Source organism: Harpia harpyja, chromosome 8 (assembly GCF_026419915.1).
Source record: "Harpia harpyja isolate bHarHar1 chromosome 8, bHarHar1 primary haplotype, whole genome shotgun sequence".
Lineage (NCBI taxonomy): Eukaryota > Metazoa > Chordata > Aves > Accipitriformes > Accipitridae > Harpia > Harpia harpyja.
This window is the reverse complement of record NC_068947.1, coordinates 49,535,118-49,561,959: the sequence shown is the minus strand read 5'-3', so window position 1 is coordinate 49,561,959 and position 26,842 is coordinate 49,535,118. Positions and strand designations below refer to the sequence as shown.

Here is a 26,842-nt window from a genome sequence, read left to right as displayed (position 1 = left end):
CATTTCTTTCCTATAGTAATTAGCTATATCAGTATGCTATCTCCTTAATGCCTTGGATTTTCACACAAGGCTGTCTATATAACGGCTCACTTACTTACATTCCTTAAAGCCCTGTCATCTGCACTGGCCAGGAACTAGCTTTCCTCGTCCTTTTACATACCTGGCTTAAGATACAGATCATTGTTTTTACTGTAAATGCTGAGTGACTCCTGTTTCTGCCGTGTTCTCTTGTTTTAAAGAATTATTCAAAGAATACTGAGTATACATAATATTCCTGCAAAAGGTTTCAGGATGCTCCTCAAAAAGTCTGCTTCTAAAATCACTTCTTTTTGCCTTAGTTTCAAATCTGGAAGAAGCTGTTCTTATTCTCAAGAGGACACAGATCCTTTTTGTAGTTCCTTGGATAATTGCTTGTCCCTTTTTACAAGCTTTAAGCTTAAGAAAACCCTCTGTGGCAAACCAAGAGGAACATAATGAGGAGGACTAGTCTATCTTGCCACTTGTTTGGCCAGAGAAGCAAGCCTTGGAAACTTCCTTTATTAAAATTAATTACTTCGGAGGCCAAAATCTAGCATTCCTCCTCTATTTGCCACCTCCTTCCACAGATTATCCAGGAAAAATGAAAGAAACTCATTCTAGAGCTAGGTCACTGTGTACTCTCTGAATTTTCTAGAGTTCTGCTTTATTTCTAAGATTATGGGAGAAAATGTGTAGATTGTGTGCTAGGACAGCACTAAGAGGAGGCTTTTGAAGAGAAAACTGGTCTAGCTGCTCAGCTATAGAAATAACGCAGAGCAGCACCGTGCCTTTCTGAGATGATCCCTAATGGCCTGCTTTAAACTTCTTTCATACTGTGTGTGATGGAGGTTGTTGGCAGGACTGAGACTGCTTGTGCCAAGTGGTCAGACAGCTGTCCTCTCAAGTGCTAAATTCTGTTAACTCAAGTACTCTGCACCCTTTACTGCCCTCTTCTTGACAGCTCCAGTAGCTTATGAGGTTGACCAGCCAGAGAGGCCCTGCTAAGCCAGAACATGCTATAGCCACCAAATTTAAGAAGCAAAAGCCTCTGATGGGAGCAGTGACCAGTAACAGCACCACAGAGCTCAAGCGCTAATTAAGGCAGTAATTTCTTGTTGCTCTGAACAGAAAGTTTGGTTAAATCTAACGGTGACTGAGGCAGGCTGGGTGTTTCACAGTGTCAATACTTTCTGCTTGTCTGGACCAACCAGTCTGCTGGCTACTTCTGTATATCTAAAAGCAGCAGTTAAATTTTGCATAGTGGATTTATCATCTTTGCCTGCAAAGGAAATGCTTTGTGATTTTAAAAGAATATATATTTTGCCTTCTTGTGGTGGGGAAAAGAATATTAATTATGTTAGCCCCCAGTTGGTATAAACAGTAGACCAAGTGATCTACATTGATTTAAGAAAGAAAATATGCAGAATTGCCTGCTTTTGTTCTGCATTCCATCTCCCTTTGGCCACCAATTTTTCTTTCAAGAGACATTATTGTGTGAGCTGCCAGCATTAGGGCATACTTCTCCGTGACTACAGTTTAGACACTCCACTGTAGCCTTTCAAACCATGAGAAGTATTTTGAACAAAAAGAATACAATTGCTGTAATTGGAATTCAGCTCTGAAAGCTTGGGCTAACGTTCTGCTGCCTATGAGAACCGTATTATGATCCAGATTATACATAGTCACTACTTGAAGTTTATGCAAAAAGCACCCAAACTCAAACCCCTTCAATACTGCTGTGTCTTCTTCTCTAAAACTGTAGTGAATTAATGTCCTTAGTTCTTGAACAATTCCTGTAGCACTCAAGATTTTCTTCAAAAATTTTCCTTCTGAATAATAATCAGATGCAATGTTTCACCTTTTACAAGACTTAGTGGAATTTAAATTTGAGATAATATGATTGATTTTTCAGAACAAGATTTCAATTTAAAATTCATTAGTAGAAAGTTACTGTCTGCATTGAGAGTATTATTAAATTACACTAAACCAAGAAAGCTATACACGCAATTTCCAATTATGAAATACTTCTTCACTAAATAAAGCATAAGTGAAAGTTGCCAAGCTTTACAAATTAAATTCAATATTTTTCAGAGATACAGCAGCCAGCCAAGAATATGCCTGATTTTAAAAAAGGTAACACTCAACAGCATCACAAGAAGCATACTTAAAAGTACATGTAATTTACAAATACTGTGATTGTAGATGCAAATGAGGCACTTCTTTCCTCAGTGGTTAATTGCATATATGGACACCTCATCTGCATGAACAGTTGTGATAAATTAAGATATGCAAAACACTATTAGCATGTTTGCAAATCAGATGCTGTTGTTAGGGAACAACAGTGATGTGCATCCACCGTTCTGATCTGATTTTATGAGTGGGGTCATTTTAATCATGCTTTGCTGCAGGTGTTTTTACAATATGTACTTAAAATGTACATTTTTAAAAATTTACAGAATTTTTAGAATATGAACCCAGATTTGGTTTGTTTAATTATTAGTAGTTTGACAGTGTAACCAGTAGGCTTGCCACTTGTGCATTATAAAAGCAAGGAAAGAAATGAGAATGAGCAAATGGCGGGAGAGAATTCCTAACTGACATAATATGTTTCGATCCAAATACCTGATCTGTAGGAAGACAGAAGCAGCTATGCTTGTTTTCTATAGAGTTGGAGCAGAAGCACAGATATTAGGGAGAGAGTACTGGCAGACTGAGTTCCAGAGCAGTACTGGTCATGCCTACAACAGTCTGAATGTCCGATCCATTCTGTCTTTGAAGTTGTCTTACAGAAAATACTAATCTAGCACAGGAACTTGGGATGAAAGCTTATACATGTGTCTTCCAGATAGTATTTCTGAGCAGTTCAAATCTAAGAGGAACTGATGTGCTGCTGGATGCAGCTCCATACCTGGTGAACCTGTGCCAGCTCCACCTCTAGCCTTGCTGATCTTTTAATAAATCCAGTCTTAGTGGTAGTGTACTTAGGTTTTGGAGCTTTAATCTTGGCCTGGGTGAAAGAATCTGGGAGAGATGCTTCCAGTTCACACAGTCCTAAGAAGTACAAACAGCGATTAAGTAATGGAGTGGTGGGGAGAGAATTTGAGTTTTATTAATATTTTAAGTAAGTATCTCATACAAAGTAAGTCTTCCAAAATGCCTTACCTGCAAAGGTGTTAAGATAGAAGTTTTTTACCACATAGCATTCAGAATGGTTGTCTGGGAAATAACCAACTCTAGACAAAGGAGCGTATGTTTGTGATGCAAAGTCCGTATATTCTTTGATGATATCTCGTCTCTCCAGCTTCCCCATCACATTCTTCCTCTTAGCTATCAGTTTCCGGAGCACTGAAAAGGAAATATAAATGTGAGAAGGTTCTTCATACAAATAGTTCTAACAAAAGCCCCATCTTCGGAAATTCACAAAAGCTTTTGCTGGTTAACATAAAACATGACCTTTTGGACCAGAACAAATGCTGGCCACGCATACTTATATTGTGGATGCAACCTGCTTCATCTTGAATAAAGACTGCAACCTTGTGAAAATAAAAATGGCTTGTCTGAAAACTTAAGTCTCATTCTACTCTCTCCCCAGTTTTCAAACCTACTCAGCGCACAGTCATGCTGAATCTTTTTTATTTTCTCTTCTTTAGCCTTCTGATGATTTTGCCAGTGGTCATCCAAGCGCTTGGCATCCAGCTCCTTCTGATTCTTCTCTCGCCTCTGCAGCAGCTTCTTTAAGACTTCCAGTCGAACCTCCTGCAACCTGCAAGGAAAGAAAAGGCCAAGTATGACCTACTGTACTCTGCAGTGTTCTGTGCAGTGCTGTCATCATTAAATCCTACATACCAACTGACTACTTTACACATAGTTCATATTGCATATCTCGAATTTAATCTTTCTTTTTAAAAAGTGAGTTTACCACTGGTGAAAAGTATTGTGATAGCAGTCTTTTACATTAAATTTACATTAAATAAAATATCCTTTCCCAAACTCAGGGGATTTTCACAGAAATAAAAGGCTTGTACCCTTCAGCCAATCCCCTAAACCTTCCTGTTCCTTCTCTATTCAGCCAATAATTAAAAGAAATTAAGAGTATAATTGAACTCCTACTTTTCTATTTCCTGTTCTCTAAAGGCCCACTCCTTCCTCTCCATGTCATCCATCATTTTCCTCCTCTTCGTGATTTGTGAGGCATTGTCCATTGTTGGAAGAGTTGCTTCCCATGCACGTTTTTCCCGGGCACGTTCAATCATCTCCACCTCGGCGAGTCCTGCTGGTAGCCCTCGACCTTACAGGGACAAGAAGCAGCAGCTCTTTAGAAGAATGGTGAATCCAGCAAATAACCACCACCAATAAAGTATTAGAGGGCTGGATGGGCACACACAAGCAGAGCTGTCAATAGCCAGAAGTAAATACTTCTAGGGCCAGTAAAATTGTACAGTATGAGGAATGGTAGGACCTGGAATTGCTATAGCTTAGTTGATGTTAACCCTAGCACTTCATTCCTCTACTGCAGGCTGCAAAGGAGGAAAAACTTTTCCAGGACAACACTTTCTGAGAATGAGCACTTTCTTTGGTGTGTTCAGTGTCCATCACTATTGTGGGTGTGATGCTGGGAGATGAGGATCACAAGTATATTCTGAGGCAGCAGTGTTCGTGCTGATTTTTTACTGATGTCTAACTCAGAACAGCTGAAGAACAGTAGGTAAATAGAAAAACTGCTCCTAGTTTGTATCTGTAAAACATATGACCTTTTTATATTGAATGATCTCAAAACTCTTTATGAAATGCCCCAGAACAGCGCTATTAAGTAGGAAAATAGCATACCTGCTTTAGAAATAGATAAAATAATATGCCCCAAAGGAAGACAACGAAGGGCTGCCAAAGCTGGCAATAGACTTGAAACCTGACCTTGAAAAAAAAAAGAATCTCCTGCCAAAGAGGCGACGATTATTATCATTTATCTTAATTTCACAACTCACCCCAAGTGAGTGTAGCAAGTGTCAGAAGTTCAGGGACTGAGCCACTGGGAACTACATATTCAGGGGAATAGGGATCCGTCTGGGCTTCACCATCCCTGTAATCTGTCTGTGTGCCCAAAGTTCGTAACTTGGGACCGAAGACCTTGTTGTCTCTTGTAGCTGAATGGACATAGGGCTCTGTCCTAAAGACATGCAAGATGGAAGAACGTTTGTCACATTCATTAAAAAAACCAAACCAAAACAAACGCAACACTAAGTCAAAGGTAGGATACCCAAATGTGTTTTATCTTAACATTGCTCCTATTGATGTTAACTCCATTATCTTTAGTAAAAGCAGAGTGAGGCTACACTGAGTCCTCTGAAACCTCCCTCCTTAGGTAAACAATCCAGAAATCTTCTGGTTTCAGCTCTCACAAGTTATTACATGCAGATCTTCCCTACGTATCCATTCTAAAGCATTGCTTTTAATGGGCACAAAAAGTAACTCATGGTTGAGTGTAAAATGAAGCTGGACTGCTTCAGTTTAGCTTACATGTTTGTCTTTCCAACAATTCCAGAACAAAGATTCAATTCTGATGTAAGCACATGCAACTTCCTTTGACTCTACTAGGAAATGAATCTTCTTATGTCCCCTCAAAATTTGATCCCCACTGGAAACCACATTAGACTACTCCATGGATGCTCTGCACCACTGAATAGTACTGCAAGTATCACAGAGATTGTAATAAAATATCAGAAGATTTTCCAACAATATTGCTGTATTGGAGAATCTTCTTTGCATTGGTATCTCTTCTAGGATTCAGAGACACTTGGCTTTCTCTTTCAGGCCTCATAATCATAACACACTTGAGGCACATGTCCTTTACCCACAAATTACTACTTATATACTGCAAGCAAACTCTGAAACAGTCAGTCACCTGTTTCTTCAGGAGTTCTTAATGGTGAACAAACCCTTACCTCTTAATAAATTTCTCCTGCTAGTTCATTATGAATAATATTGGTCACCAGCTAAATAGTTTCCCAATCTTTTTCTAGTGAGATATGACCCACTACACAGTAATGTTCCAGAACTCACTACTTACTTTGCCATTGCATAAGCAACATTTAGTGGAAGCAGCTTATTAGAAGGGATGAGAGGTCTGAAAAGAGAATGTAGATGTAAGACAACAACCATGAGCATAAAAGATCATTACAGTTTAGAAGAACTGCAGTCCACTAATTTCAGTGGAGTTACACTGATTTCCCACAACTCAGGTTCTGTAGTTGCATGTTTAAGAATTGTGCCTGAATGTTAAATAATTCTTTCATAGCTAAGGAGTAAGAGAGAAAAGTTTCACCGGCAGGACTGAGTGTTATTCTTCTGTCAAAGCAGCAAGTGGAATTGCAAAACAAGACAATAATTAAAAGAAGTTTGTTTTGAGTGTGTTCACAACATTTTGTGTATGTTTCACTAATTAGTTTACTTTTTTCACTTTGAGCTTTTGAGAGGTTTTTTTTGAATAAATTCTTGAAATCCTGAAATGAATTCCTACCATCAGCTGGTAAGGTAAGCTGTTTTGGACTTATCTAATTTGATCGTTTCCTTTTTTGTAGTATTTTATGAAGTATCTTAAAAGTGATATGGGCTCAATAATGTATTAATAATTCCTTTTTAGGCATTCTTATAGTTTGCATATTGCAGTTCACTATCAATTTCCCTTAGCGTCTGAGAGACTTTAAAGCTTAATTTCAAATTGCAGAAGATAACATCATCTTTGTCCTTTTGTTGTTGTTGTTAAAGGAGCCATAAAGAACTTCAATTTATTAAACTTGGCAATTTTTTTTATATTTAAAGTGGACATATTGGCCAATAGCTGTTGACTATTATAGTGAATGTAATTTGAAGTATATGTGACTAAGTTGAGAATGTTTGTAGACTAGCTGTTGGTTCAGATCTTGAGTCCATTGCTGACCTGCAGTCTGGAAGGAGCAGAGCAGTCCTGCAGTAGAGGACATTGATGAAAAGTTAATTAAGGATTCTATTTGCTTCCTTTCTGCTCCCGGCAGAAACTGGGAATTAAAAGGTTCCTTCTTACGAAGGCACCTTTCCAGGAGTCTGGAGAACCACAATGGTTTTGTGAGCATCTTCTTCCTTTGTGTAGGGGGATCTACAGCCCAAGGCTTTCTACAAATAATTATCAAGTACAGAATGCCTGGTACATTTGCTTATATGGTAACTCATTACCTGAAAATTCTGGCATAGCGTGAATTTAAAAAGACCTTGTGATTTAAGATTTGGTTACTATTTAGACTTTCCATGGCAGTGATCAAAGAACTGACAGAAAAGACAGAAAAAATAAGGCTCTGGCATTTATTCACGTGCTCTTTAAACTGCACAAAAGCAAGCTTCTGAACTCTTTTTCAAATCAGTTCATTCCTCACCGTGCAAAGTATTTGTAGCGATTCCTTCCACTAACTTCAGGATCTTCATACACAATTTGAGGTATTTGAAGAGAAGATTGAGCTCTAAAAGCCAAAATACAGGATATCATTTAAGAAGTATATTCAGAGCAGTTCTAATCTTTTTTTCTTATGCTTTTTTTTTTTTTTTTAATCTCTCTCTCTGCTTCTCTGGTTCCACAATCATACATGCACACTACAAATTCTACAAAATCCCCATACTTGTACAAGCAATTATATTTTGTTTTTTTCATACCTACATATACAGCAAAACAGTTTGACACTTTACGTATATTTCCCACTATGTAAGGGCAAGAAATTGTCATTTGCTGCCTTTAATAAAAATGTCTTACGTGCTTGTCGTGAAAAGGATTGGCCACTTTTAAATGCTTGACCTTGTAAAGCAAACTACTTTTATTGGGAGCAGGGGGAGCAAGCTCATTTCCTTAAGAGGGAAAAACTTTCCATAACAGAAAATACGTGTAAAGGAGTAGAATGAACGAAGGGGAAGACTACCACTTTCTACTTTTCAAAAGTAGCTAAAGAGATTTTGAGCAAATATGGAAAATTTTAGAATCAGCGATTTCAATTTGAATTCTCCAATAAAGGAGAAAAATTAGGATGATCATGTGAATGTTTCAAAACCTGTGCTGGAACAAGCATATCTTTTGCAAGAACAGTCTTTCTTCATTTTTTTTCCCCGTTTTGAAGTAGGCAGACTGTTTAAAATTTTCACTATAACATCTTGGAGTGTTTTCTTTATTTTAAAGCTTTGGAAGACCATGAGGTAGACCTCATTAAGGCAGTCAGTGAGACAACGCGTAGAACTGAGTCCTTGAAAAGCTATGCATGAGGATTGCTATTCGATTTCACAACCACTTTATACTCCAGTCTTATTCTTCTCAACCTGCAAGGTAGTTAAAACCAAGAAACAGAAGTTCTTTTTTTTTAAAAAAAAAAAAAAAGCCCATATCATGCCATTAAGGTAAGTCATTTCTTTAAGCTATATATATGGCAAGTCCTGAAGGTCATGTTTTTCGTAAGACCATTTTTGGCAATTTGTAAGAATCTGGACCTCAGATGTACGGGATTGTGGGTGCTGGAGTTGGTTGCTGCTGCCTAATTTTAAATACAGAGGTATGTTTACAGAGATACAATTAACAATACATAACATTGCTCGACAGCTGGGATCAAAACAGCGGATCGCATGCTGAGATCAGTTGTCTTCAAAGACCTCATCTAAGCCCTGCGAGCTGTGCTGTGGAACTCAGGGAGTCACAGTATGGCTACCCACTACAGCAAAGCCTATAGAGAGATGCTTCATTAACCTCCCGTGACATACAATTTACTGCCAAGGTAAGTTTAAAGTCATGTCTTCCCAGTGCTTTCAGTCATATCACATAACAAAAGAGAGGGGAATGTTTCGAGATGCAGTGCTGTAACCTGAGAATACTTGCTCAGCACTAATCAACCTATTATTGTGAAGTTGTGTTTGTAATTCAAATGAGTTAATTGAGCTGACTAGTTCCACTAGCTGACTCTTTACATATCAGACTGTTGCTCCATCCAGATGGATTTGTGTTTCATTCAGCACAGGTGGGCACTTATTCTTATGATCTAACTTTATTAGCATAAGCTGTTCATCCTATTATGGTATAGTTATAGGCACAATGGGAACCCAGTGAAATAGCCCCTTTTATTCCACAGATCCTGCCTCTTGCATGTCCTTGACTTACATTTGCTGACTTTGCTGAAATAAATGAGCATTTATTCCTGGTAACCTTGCAGACGCAATGCAACTACTGAGAAGACAGCTGGGAAATATTCTATCTTCTGTATCAGCAACATTGTCAATCAGTGCAGGTTGAAACAGAGGGGATGTATTTCTCATGTTTTGTTAATTTCAAGGCATTTTGCAAATACATGTTGTTGAAATGCAAATAAATTTTAAAGCGGCGCAGGGGTCAAATAAGTTCTTGTTACAGAATAACAGGCAAAGTATAAGAAGCCACTGAGGTTTTCATGTGCTGGGGACAGTTTGAAATGCCGAAAACAAGAAAAAAAAATTCTTATTTTATTATGGAAATGAGAAGAATATGCTTTCGAAACTGAACAAAACCAGGTGTGAAATCCGCTGTATCATTCTTAAACATCTTCAATCACTGTCTGGCATGTGGTAGAACTTACCAACAAGCCCAGAGCAGACATCATCTGAAAAGCCCACGGTCTAAAGTTAGCTTGTTAATGCAGCAAAAACTTCTGAAAACCACTACCTAGGCTGATGCCTGCCGTCTTGAATACAGCCACAAGAGGACTCAAAAAAATACATGGTGTGGCAAAACACATAAATGGTTTTTTTAAAATATTTGCTGAATCAGAAGCCCAAACTGTGATGCCAGGAGAAAGTTCAACTAAGAAACCCCTGCACTAAAAATGTGGTGCCCTGGTTCAGGCCCCATACACCCTTGCATGAGCAGCAAAAGCAATCTAACCAGCTGCAACTGCATGGGACTAAAAGGAAACAGCTCCTGCTGAAGTAACACACATGAGTCACTGAAGTCTTCATAACTTATCTGATCTATAGGAGATTGAAATAACTCTCTTTCCTGGTAACCGCTGCAAAGCAGATAGCACAGGGATGAAGGAATGTGCAACATCCACCCTGTAAGAAACAGATGGGCAACCATACTCCACAACAGCTGCAATCTCTTAATTTCAAGGGAAATATAAGTAGGAGCAAATTGCAGTCATCTCCAGTGTGCATGGGTTTCTGTCGGTTTTGTTTGCATGTTTGTTTTAAATTATCCAACCATAGAACACTTACGCAGCAAGCTTCTGAAGAGCCTCCAGGCGCTGCTGAGCCCTCCCTCTCCATCTTCGGTCAATAAATGGAGGCACTGGATCTTTGCCCTCCAGGCACAAACTGTGGCCCGGGAAATGAATCAAGCTACTAAACATACTTCTGAGCATTGGTGCCTTTACCTAATGTTTGTGTGGACACAAAGAAGAGAGGCAGTGATTTAGCGATTTCAAACAGCATTAGAGATCAGAATTTCAGCTTGCTGTGATTTACAGGACTGCACATTTGGGATGGGGAAAGAAGGCATACGTATGCTAATGATGTCAGCTGGTTAGATGGTACTTCTCAAGATGTGGAGCATACCAGACTAGCAGCAGATGCACAGTTATGTCTTCTGGCTGTTTTCCAGTGTCTAAACTTACACTTAAAATCGAAGGATCTAACGGTTCGTTACATAAAGAAGTTAGCGTGCAGTAACTGTGAATATGCAGTAATATGAACTTCCAGCACATTACCCCATGTAACTCCCTCCTATTTCGAGTGCTCTAGAAATGAAGTAACATATTCCACTTACAAAGTTACATTATTTTATACTGTAACAGTTTTAGCATATGTTAAAAATATCTCTATGGGAGTTAGCACACAAAAATGATCACATTAAAAATCCACACCCTTCCTTCTAAGCACTAACTCCCCTGGGTAGATACACCTTAAATCTCTAAATTTATGGTTGCCAGTAAATCTTTGCAATTGTGACTCAAGTATAAGTGATGTAGCTATATTGGCTTGAGCTTCTGTAAAGCCTGAAATCAGTTTTGAATTATGAATCGCTCCTTTCATTTCAGCAGGTGCTAACTCAGATGCATATAGGGTAGTGGTGACATTTCAAGCACACTAACTCACCAGAGTGTAAGAGAGTGTCAGATGATGAAGATGTAGGTACCCTGCTATGAGTAGCTGCTTGCTGTGCATGAGACTGCATTTTTGTTTCATTTCTCTCCAAAGGGAATTCAACTTTCAGGAATTTGGAAAACCCTATAAACTAATACCGTCACAACCCCTGTCCACCCAGTTTTGTGATAGAGTAAGAATTCAAAGTTGTATTGTTTTGAATTGCACATTATGCACTTGCTGATTCATATGCTTAAAACATGTTTTATGCCAGTCAGAGTGAGTCCATCACCATACCCATCCACAACATTACACCTATGATGTGACATTAGTGACAGTATGCTTGCTTACTTTGTCTGGCCTGAACTGTTAACACAGCCATACTGTTGCAAGGATCTCTATGATGACAGGCAATGTTTCCAGCTCCATGTGTATGTCTCTCTACAGAGAGGCAGACAAACACACATTTTTTCCATGTAGATATAAGAAAGAGTCTGAGATAATGGGGTAAGAGACATCTAGAAACATTCTTCAAAAAAATGTTTCTTGATTCTATTGTTGGAAAGCTGCTCAGGGATTTTGTCCTCGCAGTACAGCAATGGAGTTTCAGAGTTCAGAGTATCTGCCTTGCAGGCTCAGTCAAGTGCATAGCTTCAGGGGACTCTGTTTAAAAATCCAATTCATTGTGCAGTTGTACGGAGTCTGTTTTCCTTTGGCATTCTACCTATATGCAGCCTGTCCAGCCATCAATCACTGCTCTCTGAAGGTGTGACTGCAACTCCCACAGACATGCCCTAGCTGGTTTTGAACTAGCTGGGGTGAATTCTGATAGCAGGGGAGCAAATGCAGTAGGGAGCTAAGCATGGGCTAACTAGCTGAGGGCTTAGCTAGGAAGTTAAATTGCGCTAACCTAGTATGAAGAATCAGGATGGGTCTGCAATCTTTACAGGCTGCTTAGCTGTTGCTACCTTGTTCATTTTAAACTGTCTAATTATGCTACCTTGAACTGTAGTGTAAGTGCCCAAGGTAAATGAGAAGGCACTATGTGAAATAACACATTATTTTAACAGTTCTGCTTGAATAACAGCCCAAGAACTGTCCAGTTCTTTTAGTAGATCTTAATAACATACAAGCTATTGTTAACAGCATTTGGAGATAGTCTTTTAAAAGTACTGACACACAATTTAGGAAATTACTCAGGACGTGAAACTGGGCATTTCTAGGCTGCTGCTACAGAGTCACCCTAGGCCTGCAATCATGGCTACTCCCTGTGTTAAGTCTTGTTTTAGATAAAACTGCTTCCTTTGCTTTGTATTTTGCTGTTTTAAGGGAGCAGCTTAGAACTGAGACAGAGTTTCTATCCATGTGTATGCACACATGCAGAAACATAAGGTGCACATGTGAGCTATCTTTGGCCAACACCTACCACTTTATCACCGACAAGCTGAACGTGGACATTTGACTTGGAATGGTCCTTCTCACTTGATAGTGTGTACAGAGGGTCTGAAAGGTAAGTGAACAAATGGAACTAGTTACATATTTGAGGAATCAGCATGAATCGTCAAGTTCCACTGTCTGTCCATATGAGAGTATAAAACAAACTAGGGAAGAAAAAAACTGAAGTACATGTCTCCATATCAAAGAAATTCCACCATCACACAAATGAGCCTCAGAGCTGAACTACTACTGTTCTGTGGAACACGCACATGACTGAAGAAAAACCTACTTTCTTTGGAAGCATTGCTGAGTTAAAATAGAAGATGAAGACATGAAACAGAAAAAAGAAAGCATGGCGCAATGGTAATCAGTGGAAATATCGTCCTCTACGTGATGCGTCCCTCTGGGACACAGAGCTAGTGCTGACTTTCCTCCAGCTAGCAAATGTTTCCCAGTCCCGAGCCTCTCCTCGCTCCTGGTAGCTTCCTTACCGCTGCCAACCCTAACGCTTTACCCCTGCGGGGCTCTGCCCGGCTCCTGGGGCTTGCACCCATCTTCCCGGCTCCAGCCCTGCTTTCCCTGCCTAGCTAGTTGCCGGCCTCTCCATGACAGCCCCTCGGCCCGCTCCGGCCCTGCACCTCCTCTATGCACGGCGGCCGGTCGGGGAGACCCGGGGAGAGGCGGGAGGCCTGCTCGGGCAGCCTCAACCGCTTCACGACCCGCACAACCGTCCCGTCCCCTGCCAGCACCTAACTCCCCGCCGCGGGCCCGGCCGAGCCCCGCCGGACGCGACCTCCCTCCCCGCGGAAGGGTGTCGGGCCTGGTCGCACCGGTTCCCCCCCCGCCCGCCCCGGGGGCTGCAGGGGGGGGGGGGGGGCGCGGGGAGGACCGCCGTCCCTCCCGGCCGGGCCCGGTACCGTAGGGGCAGTCGAAGGTCCGGCCGGGAGCCATTTGACGGCCGTCCCCGAGGAGCGGGGCCCGCACCGCGCCCGTCGCCGTACGGCTCATGGCGCCGCCGTTCCCACGGCGACCGCCGGCGGGCGGGGCCGGGGGATGCCACGCCCCCTACGGCGGGACGTTAATGCCGGGGCGGGGCGGGGGCGTTCCGGTTCCCCGGGGGGCGGCGGCGGCTTCTCGGGCCTTTCCCCGGGGACAGGCCCGGCCCTCGGGGATTTTCCCCGCCGCTTCCTCCGAGCCTGCGGTGGTAGGGGGTTGCCTCTCCCCCCGCAGGGCCCTGTGAGGCGGCCAGGCCCGCCCGCCTCCATCTTGTGCCGCCGCAGGCGGGGACGGGAGGGGAGGGAGCCCCCGGGGTGGCGGGGGCCCAGCCCTGTCCTGCTCCGGTGTGGAAGGGGGGGGGGGACGCGGGTCTTTCGTCGTCTTTTCATCTTTCATCGGGCTTAGGTGGGTTTTGGTTTTTAACGGCTCCTGCTGGAGTTGTTTGATGTGATGCGCTCCAGTTCCCCTGGACCCTCGCTTAGTGCTTAAGGAAACTGGTTTAGGAATTACAGTTGGGGACTGGGTTCAAGCCTGGATATTATTCCTGGCTTTGCTTGTTACTGCTTAGGACTTCTGCGGCTGTAAAGTGGTGAAAATAGGGTTCGTATCCACTGCCTGGAGAGGTATTTTTGCACGTGTAAAGCATCTGGAGAGACCCGCACAAAGCGTTACAAGTAAACATTACGCTTTGCAGAACACCGCTGTTTTTGCAAGGAGGGGGCCATCCTCGCTGTGAGGAGCAAAGTTGGAAGCTTCTTCGTGCCGTTAAACAGGAACGGCTAACGCTTTGGTCTGCCTAAGGAGATACGGAGGCAATGCTGCTGAGACTTGGAATAGGACGTAAAAAGCAGCAGAATTGCAAATGGGCCCTCTCCTCTGTCTATAATCTTGAAGCAAGTCCCTCATGTTAGTTATTTTGTATATAAAACTCTGTATACCAAATAATTATTCACAGCTTGCCATGTCTGACATAAAATTGTGGCCCCTCAGTGCTTCATCACAAGAGAGCAATGTTAGGACTGTGGTTCCAAATTCCTTGGCTCTGCCAATTTATGCATAGACATTTAATTCAAATTCAAATGCTGGTTTACTTTCTTAAAGGCCCGTCACTTGCTTGAAGCAACAACTTCTTTCTTAGGGTAGTTGATCAAAATGGGTCAATTGAAGACTCAAATGTGGGTCTGAACTAAGAAATGCTGTCACAGCTTTGTTGCTGACTGACATGTATAGGATACTACTTTCCGCAATGGATTGATCCATGCCCTAAAGATACCCAGCAAGCTGTAAAGGCCCTCATTTTACTAGAGAGCTTTACAATGTGATCTCTTATTTTAATTATTGACAGGGGCAATGAAAGTCACTTTTTAATAGAGTTGCCCAGCATTTCTCATGATCAGATTCAGTTTTCCTGTTTTGTATCTCATTTCATTAGAACTCCATAATTTCCATGCTGAAATTTTTCCACGCTGGACATCTGCCTTGAGGCAATGAGGTGTGTAAACTGTACTTTGGCCAAAAAAATGATTCTTTGTCAGCTCCGCCCTCTCACATTTTTCCACTTTAAGGTTTTCAGAGATGACTGGATACAGGTGGCCTGGAGTTCTGTTTTTCTGATGAGGAAAGGAACCAGATGGAAACCAGGTAGAGAAGAAACAATGGAACAATTACATGAGTTCTTGACAGAGTGCAGCAAAATGCCAGGGCATAGCTTAACGAGTACTTTCTGGAGCTGTGGAAGATCAAAAAGGGGCAGTCCCGCTATTAACTTTAATCGCATTAAATTGGACTAAATGTGAGATGTTGCCACCTTCTTCTTTGTTCACCATGAGCTGCCTGGCCCCACTGCCTCTGATCTCTTGGTGTTGGCAGCTGAAAGACTATGTGGGGAACCATCTCGGGAGCCTGATGTGGCTGAAAAGTAACTTGTCGGAAAATAAAAGGTAAAAGTTTTCAGGTCACTGCATAGCTGCCTGAAGACTAGTACTCGCTCATGGAAGGTATATGTGGCTGAGCTAAAAAGCTCAAGGTTCAGGTTCATGGAGCTTGCTTAGATTAGATTGGGGGTGGGGAGTGGTGAAATACTGGCTTATTTTTAACTAATGTTTCAGAGAAATCTCTGTGAATTACAGATGTGGACAGTGAACAGCCTTACAAGTGTCCAAAGATGTGTTGATTATTACTATCTTGAATGTTCTTTGCCTGAAGTCTTCATATTCCTGTGGATCTGCAGCTGGAGTGAAACCTGGCCAGGGCCCCTGGCATGCTGGTGTGTGCTGCGGAATACACTGCAGTAGCAAAGTGGTGAGGTTTGGTCTGAATCGGTCTTTTTTTTTTTTTTTTTTTTTTTAAATGCAGATCAGCCATTTCCAAAGAAAAAGATCCCAAAACATGAAAGGCTCTGAGAAAATGTTTGATCCCAGGCAGTAAACTCGGCAACCTTGTCTCTGACCAGCGCTTTGGAAAAGGGACTCAAAGCTTATCTGGCAGGTCGGTCTGTCCGCATCAAGGACACATCCTGTCACTCTGGTGAAAGTGAGCTGAAGGCAACTAAACTGTAAGCAATCAAAAAAGATTCCTGTTTCTTAGCTACAGTTTTCAAAGAACTTGACTGGTGGGCTTTCTCCTCAGAGCTGCGGGCTGTAGCATGATTTTTTGGGTTGGCTGTTTCGTTTTTTTCCAGTAATAGCTTTTCCAGAACAAGACTGTAGCTGAGCTGGGGTGCTGTCTATCTGATGACTTTTTTTATAGCCACTTGGCTCTGAGGGGACACCAGGTGCTCAGCTGTACGAGTAAACTGTCCACACCTTTGTGAGTTACTGTGCAGTGACTGAGTGGACTAACTCTGTGCCAATGCTTACCATGTTGCAAAATTGCAGTAAAGTGCACTAGTTTAGCTGCCCGTGAAAGAGGCTGAGCCAAATGCATTTTATCTCACATTAACCTTGAGATAAGATGGTGTAATTTGCTGCAAGATGAACTACTACTCCGTTGATGGACTCGTTATGCTGTGATGACTTGCTGATGCGTTTGAACTGTAAAATCAGACAAAGAGAAGTGGAAAATTTAGACAAGGAGGGTAGGATTAGGCATTAGTTGAGAGCAGAATAGTGGCTGGACAAAGAGAAGATGGATCGGACGTGAAAGTGTGGTTTTAGAGGAGAAACTTGGCTGGCTGAGTGAAGAAAAATTAGAAGAGTGTGGTGGTAGAGAACCAGTGTGCAGGGGGAGGAGGGAGAGAGAGGGTGAGCAGCCAGTAGAGCAGAACTGAAGTGGTCTCGGCGAGAAAATGGGAGACCTGGATGAGGAGCTGAAAAAGTGGGGAAGGGTGCAGAAAGGCAGGACGAGGGGGGAGAAGGCAAAGAAGTTGAGCTAAACAGATGATGAGTCTCTCTACTCTGTCTTCCTTCTGTCCTCCAAAGCCTGGGAGGGACCTGGGTTTCCTGAATGTGACTTTTCCCCTGAAATTCACGAGGATCTGTGAAGCCCCTGGCAAGATGTCATCCATCTGGGTTTAAGCTTAATTATGTAGATGGTCCTCTTCTGCCCTCTGTTCGTTAGCAGTTGTCAAATGACAGCACTGTTGTGGTGGTGGGTGCATGTGATGGTTTGTGGCAGCTTTTTTCTAGTTATTAAAAAAAATCTAAGTTACAGGAAACAAAGTTACAGCAATAAAAGCACTGTTGAGGCTTTGATTGCAGGGAATGCCAAAATTGTCATCTATTTAAAACCGGTAACCGTTGGCGTGTCATTTCCCATTCTTGCCACAGGATGTCGCAATTTCTCCATGTATGGTCCATCACAGTCTCTAACCTGGGTGGTGCCAGTTCAGCACTTCTGTTAAATGTGGAATGATATAAAATTAAATTGGTCCTTGAAGCCATCCAAAGTAAGCTCTAATTTCCATTCCCTGTCCGACCTCCACATAGTTTACTAACTTTGTATAATAAACACCTCTTTCCAGATGTGTGAATCAAGAGCAGGAAAGCAGCAGCACAAAGCTGCAGTCAATGTGATTGCTAGGTTTTTAATCCAGAAGAAGGGGGGCCTTCCTCCCAGCCCATCACAAGAGACTGTGAAAGAGAGCGAGGAAAAGAGGAGGAGGAGGAAGACGTGGTCACTATTCCCGGCAGGGAGCACATCAAAAAGATGTGAGAAAACAGGTGCTGTGAAATCTAACTTTTTGTGGATTAAGGCCTTGTCTCTGTGCTGGCTTTTGGCTTAGTAGGGCATTGTATCCATTGTGGAATACCTCACTTGTAACTTGTGACATCTTTTGTAAAAATGGCCTTGGAGTACTGATTGTGGTAAATGGAGGTTTGACAAGGTGATGTCTTTGGTTTCTTTGTGCTGTTTTTACTAAGAGCTCTGCTGAGAGAGGCATCTTGAGATACAACTACTGAAACTGAAAAAACTAGATGAGCGTCATTATAGGAGACCTGTTCTCTCCTGCTTTTCTTTTCTTAGTATGACTGTTGGCACACTTCTTGTACTAAAAGCAGTCTACAGATGAGGATAGCCTAAAAAGTCAAAGTTCAAAGAAAATGAAGTAGTAGTACTTTGTGATCACAGTTAAAGGATTCACTTCAAAGTGTGCTGAAAGACTTCCGTAATGGTTTTGATTAGCACTTGGGGAAAAAAAAAATAAAAAAGGAAGGTGGAATGAAGGACATTTTCAGCCCATGGTTCAGAGAAGTCCAACTTGTGACAAACCCCTGAGTTTACCAATACTTCAGGCATCCTCTGAAGGACATTTGTATACTTAATTCCACTTGCATTGAATGAGCTTTGGATGAGATTCTTAATGAACAGGGATGACATTTGAATGATTTGCTGGGCTGAAGTCAGAAATGTTGTTGTCTCACCTCAGTAGGAAAAGGATCTTGGATCGAACTGCTTAGGGGACTAGTGAATTCCTAGTGTTCTCACTCCTCCCGTGCAATACTCGGAAGAATAAATGGCAGTGCCAACACGTTAGCTTGCAGCTTTCAAGTTCCAGTGTGTTAAGACATTTCTTTTTAAAATTAAACCTTAGATTCCCTCTGTTCCTTGCTGCACCAATCAGTGGTTGAATCAGCAGAGGGGATGCCACTTCCTAGTCAGAGCACAGGAGGTAAGAGAACAACCAGAGGAACAATTTGATGGAAGGGGAATATTACATTAACAGACAGAATTTTATCCCGTAGCCTTAGAAGTTGGGATGAGCTTATATCTTTAAAGCAATCAAACTACTTTTTGCTTCTGGAGACCTGGATGAGAAATGTACTTATAGCTGGGTTGTGATGGGATTCCATATCTGCTTTTCAGGAGGGTTTGGCTCCAGCCTTATCATCCGTTTGTCTATTTTAAAAGTAAATAAATTAAAACCTGTATTTGCTGGTAGCTGCCTGTTGAGCTGGGGGAAGGAGAGAAAAACCCCTGACTGGGAAAAGGGAGTCCAAGTGCAGGGAGGGAGGGAGGGAAGGCAGGCAGGCAGGCAAGAGGCAGGTGTAAGTAGAAGGAGCTTGAGGAGGGATGGGAGATGTTTCAGGGAGTGGAAGGGGTTCCGGCCACCACTGAGTTCTGGTTCTGGTGATATCCATTTCTCTCAGCTCCATACTAAGCCGAGAGAGGACAGTTCTTGCTTTAAAAGGGCAATCCTAAAAACCATTTGGAGCCTGTTAATAGTCTGGATGGGAGGATGTGAATTGCCCTATTTTACTCAGCCAAGCCTGAGGAGAGGCCCTACTGAAGTACTGAGCTCCCTAACACTTGACTGGTGGTGCCTGTGCAGCCTGCAGGGATGCAGGGAGGGTGCTGTCACCAGCAACGACCATCCCGGCGCGGCCGATGGATCACGCTTCCCGACTCTGCTCTCCCCCAGACAAGGCAGGGGGCCGGCATGACTAAGAGGGGTGGTGACTCCCTAAGAATGTCAGGGGCTGTAGAGAGAAGGTTGTCTCCTTGAGCCAAGGAGATCTCTTTACCCAGAAGCTCAGGAGTTCAGTAGCTAGATTTTTAGTGGCTGCTTGATGGATTGTTTGTACTAAAGCCCACAGCAGCGCAGGGTAGCTTAACAGTTCAGCAGACAGGGAGACACGTAGTATATATTTATCTGATGTGTCAAAAACTATGAAATGGAGTACCTTGCTGACCTTTGCAGCATTTCTGCTTTCCTTGCTCTTTCTCCTATTGTTTGCCAAGGTGCCTGGTCAAGTCTGGCTTCCAGCTAGTTGGAAAACTTTACCACAGAGTGAATGTTTGTGCTTGCCTGATCTGAAGGGAGCACCAGGGACTCTTGATTTTTCTGTGACCATTTTAACCACTCTTTTCATGGAAATTAAATAGCTGGACAGAAGTGTTATGGAGACTCATTTCAGCTTGTTGTTAGAATACAGTATAACTCTTCCATACACTACACTCTTATTTCCTCTTAAACAGTTAGTGCGACATGATCTTAATCCTGTCTATTACTTTCCAAAAAAATATTTACTTATCATCCTTTAATTGCAATCCACTGGATGGAAGTCAGCTGAGGGCTAGCACACATCCAGGGCCCTGGGGCAGGCCTACCAGAAATAAAAGGGTGAGACAGCAGTGACAGGACACTCAGACCACAGGAAGGAAAAAGCTAGAATCGGATGGGGGGCTGAACAGAGCCCTCTCAAAGATTGGGGAAGGATGCGTAAGTATCACTTCCCTCATGTAAGAAAACAAAGCCTGTACTCTCTTCAGTCTTGAAAGTTCCTCTATCTTTCCCCTCTGTCTTTGCCTGCACCCTTCACACGTCACGTCCCAGTCTCAAATGGTGGAGACTGAACAGAACACAGTACAGGATCTAGAGCACATCACTGGTGTCTTGACGTATCAACTGTGAGAGCATGACAGGAACTCAGCATCTAGCGTGTTGATCTGGAAACGTCCCCTCTTTGATCCTGACTAAGTCTTTGGATGGACCCCTAGGAGAATCACACCTGGAGGAATCCATTCTAGGTTTTAAATAAGGGGCTGGAGTAGTTGAAGTTAATGATGTGGCAGTCCAGACAGGATGCGTTGAGTAAAATTTAGTATTTGTTACACAGAGTAAATACCAACCCAAGACACTCAGTACTTTGAGAAAATACTGCACAGCATACTCTACAGCATCTTGAAAACCGGGGCAAAATAGCCAGGATATGGGCTTGAGCTGAAGGTTTAGATGAAATTTTCTGCCATGTACATGACTTGTGTTCCCATGTCACTTTTTCAAAAATAATTGTACTCCAGCCACATAATGTATTTAGGAAGATGTCAATGTAAATAGGCTCTCTTGAGAATCCCTCCACCTGCATATAGAGATGCCCTAATGCTTCTCAAAATCTGACCCTTAAGCACTTGATAGCCAAGTCCAATTGATTTTTGGTGGGAATAAGGATTCTAAAGATCTCCTTGAGAAAGTGCCAGTAATGCTCGTTAGACTTAGAAAATCTCCTGGATCAACGAGAAGAAAAGCAGAAGAAAACAAGTGCAAATGAATTAGGTGTTCAGAGTTGAAACCTAGCTTGACCACTGACGTGAAAGAAATGGCTTAAGAGTGACTGAGTTTTCTACATTATTTTGTAACTTTGCAAGTAACAGCTGTGGGGATGTAAATTGATTCAGAAGATAGATACATAATGTTGCAGGCTCCTTACAAGCAGCTTGCAGCACTGTACAGCATATGGCTTGATGCAATATTTAAAAGGAGTGAGGTGCTGGGATGTGAGTATATAGAAGTATGCAGCTGCAATCAGTGACATCTCAAAAATGGCATGACTCATGTATTTGTAAATACTAATGATTCCTTCCAGGCTTCCAGTTAGCTCCCGCAGTTTGTAGTGAATGTTCAACTATTTTCTATAGTGGAGCGTCACATTTCATAAAACATGATCAAGAGAGACTTGCATGGATTCAAACAAGCCAGGAGCACTACCAACACAGACATCAAAATGGCATACCACCAAGCAGAAGAAAATTGTTAATAGCAGCAACACTTAGAGGAAAAAAAGGACAACTGGAATGTGGGCAGTGGAAAAGAACTGTACTGTATTGCTGCTTCTCAATTGATTGACAGCTTAACACCATTCACTGGAGTTGCAGAAACACTGCCTCGTTTGCAGCAGAGCCGATCAAGGTTAGAAGTTTGTATTAGGGAGTATTTTATGGAACTACAGTGAGGCATTTTTCTTCAGTACATAGGCAAGTGGACTTGGGTTCTGAATGAGATTTCCTGTAATGCATAAGCACAGACCTTAGGCAGCATTTGATTTTTGTGGGGTGACTTATCAGAGATCATCCATGCATGCGTGTGGTGCTACTATTAACAGTGGCTCAGCTGTCTGATTGCTTGGGGTCACATTCTGATCAGTTCTGACAATTCATATAGGGCTTATGCAGAAGTTTGAAAGTCTTAACTCTTTCAGGTCATGAGAATTGAGAATGAAGGATGTTTCCTGTTTGGAAAGAACTGTATAGGCAGCTGTCTTGGTTAATTCTGCAGTGGAGGAAAGATAAATGTCTGAGGATAGCAAAACTTCCCCGTGGGTGACTAGTGTGTATCTTCTTCATGCCTAAACACTTTTAAACCTGGACTATTTTTTTTCTGATGTTTAACTGAAACCAGAGAGTCTGACTGCAGCGGAGGGACAGACCTTTGCAGATTAGTGATGTTATTTTCCAAATACAGATTAGGATTTTCTGAATTACTAAGCGTAGTGACTGTCAGACAATACATGCTTGTGTTCTTCAGCCATGCTCTTTTGTTGTGTCGGTAGCACATGCAGCCATTTGAGCGCAAACACCTGGCCTTTCCTTCTCACCAGTCTGCGCAATGGGATCTATTCCAGAATGCTCGGATTTTCATGGGTGTTCCCTCCACGATGGGAAGCAGCTGATCAGTTATCCCAGCAAGCACTGAAGTAAGCCTGACCAGGTTTGAAATGCACCTCCAACATCAGCTGCTGCATATCTGCATTGTGGAAAAGCTGCCACATGTCCAAAGGCTCAGTTGTGCTTGCCTCCAAGGCATGTGGAACAGGCGGGTTGCTTTGTGGCACAGCACAAAATGCCGGCTTCCTTCTTTAACCATGTTACCAGGGAGATCGCATACTGAATTTGCTGATCTGGCTTTTGCAGTGTTGCATGCATGACAAATTCATAATCTTTACTAATATGTTTGGATATGCTTTCAGTGGGCAGTGAAAAGAAGAGGCATAGCATGAAAGTAATGGTAGTCATAATCTTAGCACAAAGTGAGGAGAGATGTGCAGAAAAAAATGTGAGAAAGACATTAAGATCCTTTAAGTTTATACCAAAACCAAGCACTGATGTCTTTTTTTTTTTTTTTTTCTTTTTTCTTTTCCTGCATGAACATCCAGATTTCACTGGAAAAGTCATTCATTGCTGGAAACAGTGTCTTGACTGTACTATAAAACCACTGGTTTCTTAGCAAAAGCAAGCAGTGGTGGCAATTCTTGAAATTAGTTTTGCTGCAAATTTTGATTGGGACAAGAGTCTGCTCTGCCTGTTGCTGTAGGAGGGTCGCTATCTTCTTTACTATGGAGGGCTAGGCCGCAGAGTCCTGGTCCCAACATGAATTTCTGGGATGCTGTGGGCATAGTCCTGCAATGTCAGAGACAGCAGTTCTGGTTCTAAAGTGGCAAGTGGCTGCGATCTTGCAAACTACCTTCCACTTCCAGCCTCTGACGCTCTGAAGATTTGGCCGAATTTCTGGCAAGAGATGATCTGTTGCAGTAAGAGCTTGTAGGGTACTCAAAGAGACAGAAATGCCTTAAAAGTAATCTTGATTCTACTCTTGTTTCTTTAAGGGCTTGCTTGCCAGTATGGAAGGAGACTCTCTCCATACAGCCTTCCGTGGTGATCTCCTGGGAGGGGATGGTTCAGTCCTGTGGTACAGCGTCCCTGCATACAGAATTCATGCCATAGTCCTGAAACATGGGGATTTGCCTCTTCAGCCTGGGAACGGACTGGCGCATCACTTCTTAAGGTGATTTTAGCCCAGTGAACCACTTGCCTTCACCTAAAGATGGAGTTTGAAGCTTAGAGGGGATGTAATTAATCACCTTAGAGTCTCTTCCATTGTACTAGATCAGAGCAAAGGTCCTTCTATCACAGCATCCATTCTCTCTCAGGTCACACCACTGAGCTGATAGTATTTGGTAGTTGCAGGTCTGCAACTCTGATCAAAACCAGAAACTCTACCCTGTAGCTGGGCAGTTAATATAGTAGGCAACAGGGCCCTGACAAGTCATCTTGCTCAGAGGTTTGAAGTCCTTTTTTTTCCCCCGTGTGTATCTAAGCATTGACCAAAACCACAGACAACTTCTTTGATAATCAAACACAGCGTATGGTTGACTGGGCTGCTGGAGCAGTGGCTGTCTCATGTTTATACTACATCAAAGACAAAAATATTTCTCTAGACCAATATTAAACAGGTTTCTTTTTTCAAGATGGTAAAGGGTCATTGGTTCCCAGAATAGGCACTACATGGAAAATATCAAAATACCTTCAGCTCTGTGTCACCACACAGATTTTCCACAGTTAAATTTACTTTCCGTCACGTATATCAGAAGTGTGAGAAATCTGGAAAACCCTGGACTACCCCAGACTGCTACTTTCAACTGACATTGATAGGGGCTTACCCTACCTAACAGTAACAATGAATGTAAATATATTTTTGAGGTTCCTTGAAAAGTCTGTCCATTTGAGTCTCTCTAACAGACAAGTACTTCTTTTTTTGGACAACCATTCTTTTAGTGGGCTGAAACCGAAGATAGAAGAAGCCAACGGCAATGACTGCAGTGCTACTGTGATATTTACACATCACGAGTCACTGCTGTATGTTCTTTAATTCTGATAAAGGGGAAATAGGGAACAGGGAAAATAATTTGGAACCCCATGGCAACTGGGCAGTCTCCCCCTATTTCACCCATTACTCCTCTAGACCAGAGCTGCCAATGTCCAGTGCTGTCTGTAGTCCTTGTACCCTCACACGTGGCACCAGGCTGCCAAGTGACATGGTAGATTGAGGGAGGGTCTTTTTTTCATTATCTTTTTCAGAGACTCTGAGATTTTCACTGAATCTTCTTTCCTGGGTACTGGATCTGACAATTTTCCAGCAGTCTCAGCTCAGTAGCCTGCCCTTAGCTATTCCTCTTTGACTGGTAGATAAATCTGTTCATCCTGACACATACTCTTTAATATAATTCTTCTGCCGCTGTCAGCAGGCAGAGGACAAGTGGAAAACAAAAAGCACCAAGCTAACAATCAATCCTTACACACAATGTAATGTCAGAAGAGAAAAGGCTGTGATCTCCCCTCTGCACTGTACTCCAAATTGGTGCAATCAGTATGAAGACGTGTTAACTGTGCTTTAATGGCAATTCCCTTCCTTCTCCTCCCTCCCAGCACCTGCCCCTTCATCCCACCAAGAAGTGATTCCTTCTTCCAGGGTGATTCTGTTACAAACTATTACCATGCAGGCAGCATGGACAAAATAGCAGTGCTCCTCCTTAATCTATTTGGACAGCTGCTGGAGTTAAAATGGAGTGCTGCTTGCAGAGATGTTTAGTCTCCACATGCCATACCTTTGTGCAGACCCCTTTGAAGTCTTCTCCCAAGATGACTAAATTTTAACCTCCCTTGGCCCTTGGTATTCTGTAACTCTGGCAAGAGTATAAAATGTGTTTTGTTTGGTCTTTTCCCGGTTTCTACAGGCTAAATCAATCTAATTCAAACTCTTTTTTTTAAATAAAAGATGTTGTTAAATAAAAGATACTGTTCACTTGCAGACTTGGGAAACCCCCTTTGAGGTTTTTTTACCACAGGCTTTCCCTCAAAGAGTTTGCATTTCTGCCACCAGCTCTTTCTAGGCCTTTGGATAGTGGCCAGCAGATAAAGCTTTAGAAAGAAAAGACAAAGCTAGTTAATTTGAAAGGAAAACTTGCTTAATATGTTCAAAAAACCCTAATACCAAGGCACTGGTTTGGAGAGCTGATCCGTGCTTTTGATAGGCATTTCAGTCTCAGCTCCATCTTGCAGCATGTTTGCATGGATTTGGGAAAAGCATATTCTGGTCAACATACGCAACCTGTACATCTTCCAGTTCATCACAAACTGGCTGCATGGCCTCCCAACGCGTGTGTGCTGAGCCAGGAGGCTGCGTGGGCGTAGGTCAGTCTGAACAACCTTCCCAGCCGAATGGGATAGCTGGGGACAGGCTACTGAGCCTGAGATTCACGGATAATTAAGTAGATGGCTGATGAGGTGAGTGAGTGTTACATGACACCATTTCAGAGGCAGGATGGCAATGCATCAACGATCTCCTCAGAAGCCTGTGTTTCAAGGAGTCACATTGTCAGGGTGCCACAGAGGTGCCCCGATGGTGAAGACAGGAGAGCTTCATCGACCCGTGTGATGAAAACGTGGAGCTTTGGACTTCTGGAAAAGAGCTACTAAGTTCTACTTCTCATCTCTCTCTGTGAGAATTAGGGGATCAAAAAAGAATCCTCTCCTGTCATTTACTCATTCAGGTAGCCCAAGTCGGTGGTGTTGGCATTCACCGTGGTGATCCAGAGGAACAGAAGAGCAAAATCTCTCAACAGAGAATGACCTCACTTCTGGCCTGGCTTATTGGAAGGGTAAATACCGAAAATAATGAAATAATTCTCTCTGTCTTGCCCAGGGCTCTTGAAAACAATGGGGCTGCTTGATATTTCATGAATGCTGTAGGGCAGGACCCTTTTCAATCTTTTACCTGACTGGAGTATTCAGATCCCTAGCAGATATTTTGAGCTCCTAAGTTTTGCTGAGACTGAGAGCATGCAACCTGTTTTATAGGAGCTACTGCTGTTTACTCTTCATCACAGACCAAAATAAATACCTCTGTAATTGACAAGTATGGGATAATCTGCCCCAAGTGTAAAAAAACTCATCCTAAAAGTCAGAAATTAATTAAATACCTAAAATACAGGCCTTCTATCCCTCCAAATGTTCTTGTCAGTGTTCCTACAATTTTGGATCCCCTTAGTACCTGATCCAAGCTGCCAGTTCTTCTTTGACTCTTGCTACACCCTGTTAAAAGGCACAGCAGCTGCATCCCACTGGGCATATTCTTCTTTTCCCCTTCCAACTTCTCAGCAGCGTCACATCCACTGATGTGCAGCCCTTCCCACGTTACCTGTGTGGGGCGTCCCTTTGCTCTGCCAACGTGCCTGCCAGTCTATACGTGTGCAAGTGTAACCCTGTCGCCATCAGGGCTGGTGGC

At 42.6% G+C, this 26,842-nt stretch overlaps 1 protein-coding gene and 1 long non-coding RNA gene across 15 annotated transcripts in view; one reads left to right on the top strand and one right to left on the bottom strand.

Moving 5' to 3' along the window:
- CFAP91 (cilia and flagella associated protein 91) overlaps window positions 1-13,585 on the bottom strand; it is a 41,538-nt gene extending 27,953 nt beyond the window's left edge. For 3 of the 5 annotated variants that reach the window (XM_052794807.1, XM_052794804.1, XM_052794806.1), the window contains exons 1-10: window positions 13,485-13,585; window positions 12,557-12,633; window positions 10,264-10,421; window positions 7,422-7,505; window positions 6,083-6,139; window positions 5,001-5,182; window positions 4,129-4,306; window positions 3,624-3,781; window positions 3,181-3,363; window positions 2,927-3,069 (exon numbers count right to left, since the gene is read on the bottom strand). In XM_052794807.1, the coding sequence (XP_052650767.1) occupies window positions 2,927-3,069; window positions 3,181-3,363; window positions 3,624-3,781; window positions 4,129-4,306; window positions 5,001-5,182; window positions 6,083-6,139; window positions 7,422-7,505; window positions 10,264-10,421; window positions 12,557-12,633; window positions 13,485-13,575 (1,311 nt within the window). In that variant the 5' untranslated portion in view covers window positions 13,576-13,585. Of the gene's footprint in view, window positions 1-2,926; window positions 3,070-3,180; window positions 3,364-3,623; window positions 3,782-4,128; window positions 4,307-5,000; window positions 5,183-6,082; window positions 6,140-7,421; window positions 7,506-10,263; window positions 10,422-11,142; window positions 11,987-12,556; window positions 12,634-13,484 lie in introns of those variants that run through there. The other 2 variants (XM_052794809.1, XM_052794808.1) reach the window with 2 other exon arrangements.
- Window positions 13,586-13,876: 291 nt separating this feature from the next.
- LOC128144766 (uncharacterized) lies at window positions 13,877-26,547 on the top strand. Of its 10 annotated transcripts, none has more exons than XR_008236197.1 (8): window positions 13,919-13,968; window positions 14,996-15,055; window positions 15,129-15,279; window positions 15,919-16,095; window positions 18,596-18,673; window positions 22,332-22,475; window positions 23,385-23,563; window positions 26,109-26,547. It is a non-coding gene; the product is annotated as an uncharacterized LOC128144766 (long non-coding RNA). The 10 variants fall into 10 exon arrangements; XR_008236196.1 differs by adding an exon at window positions 17,331-17,449 and having other exon boundaries at window positions 23,385-26,547; XR_008236203.1 differs by having other exon boundaries at window positions 22,404-22,475; window positions 23,385-26,547.
- Window positions 26,548-26,842: the final 295 nt, after the last annotated feature.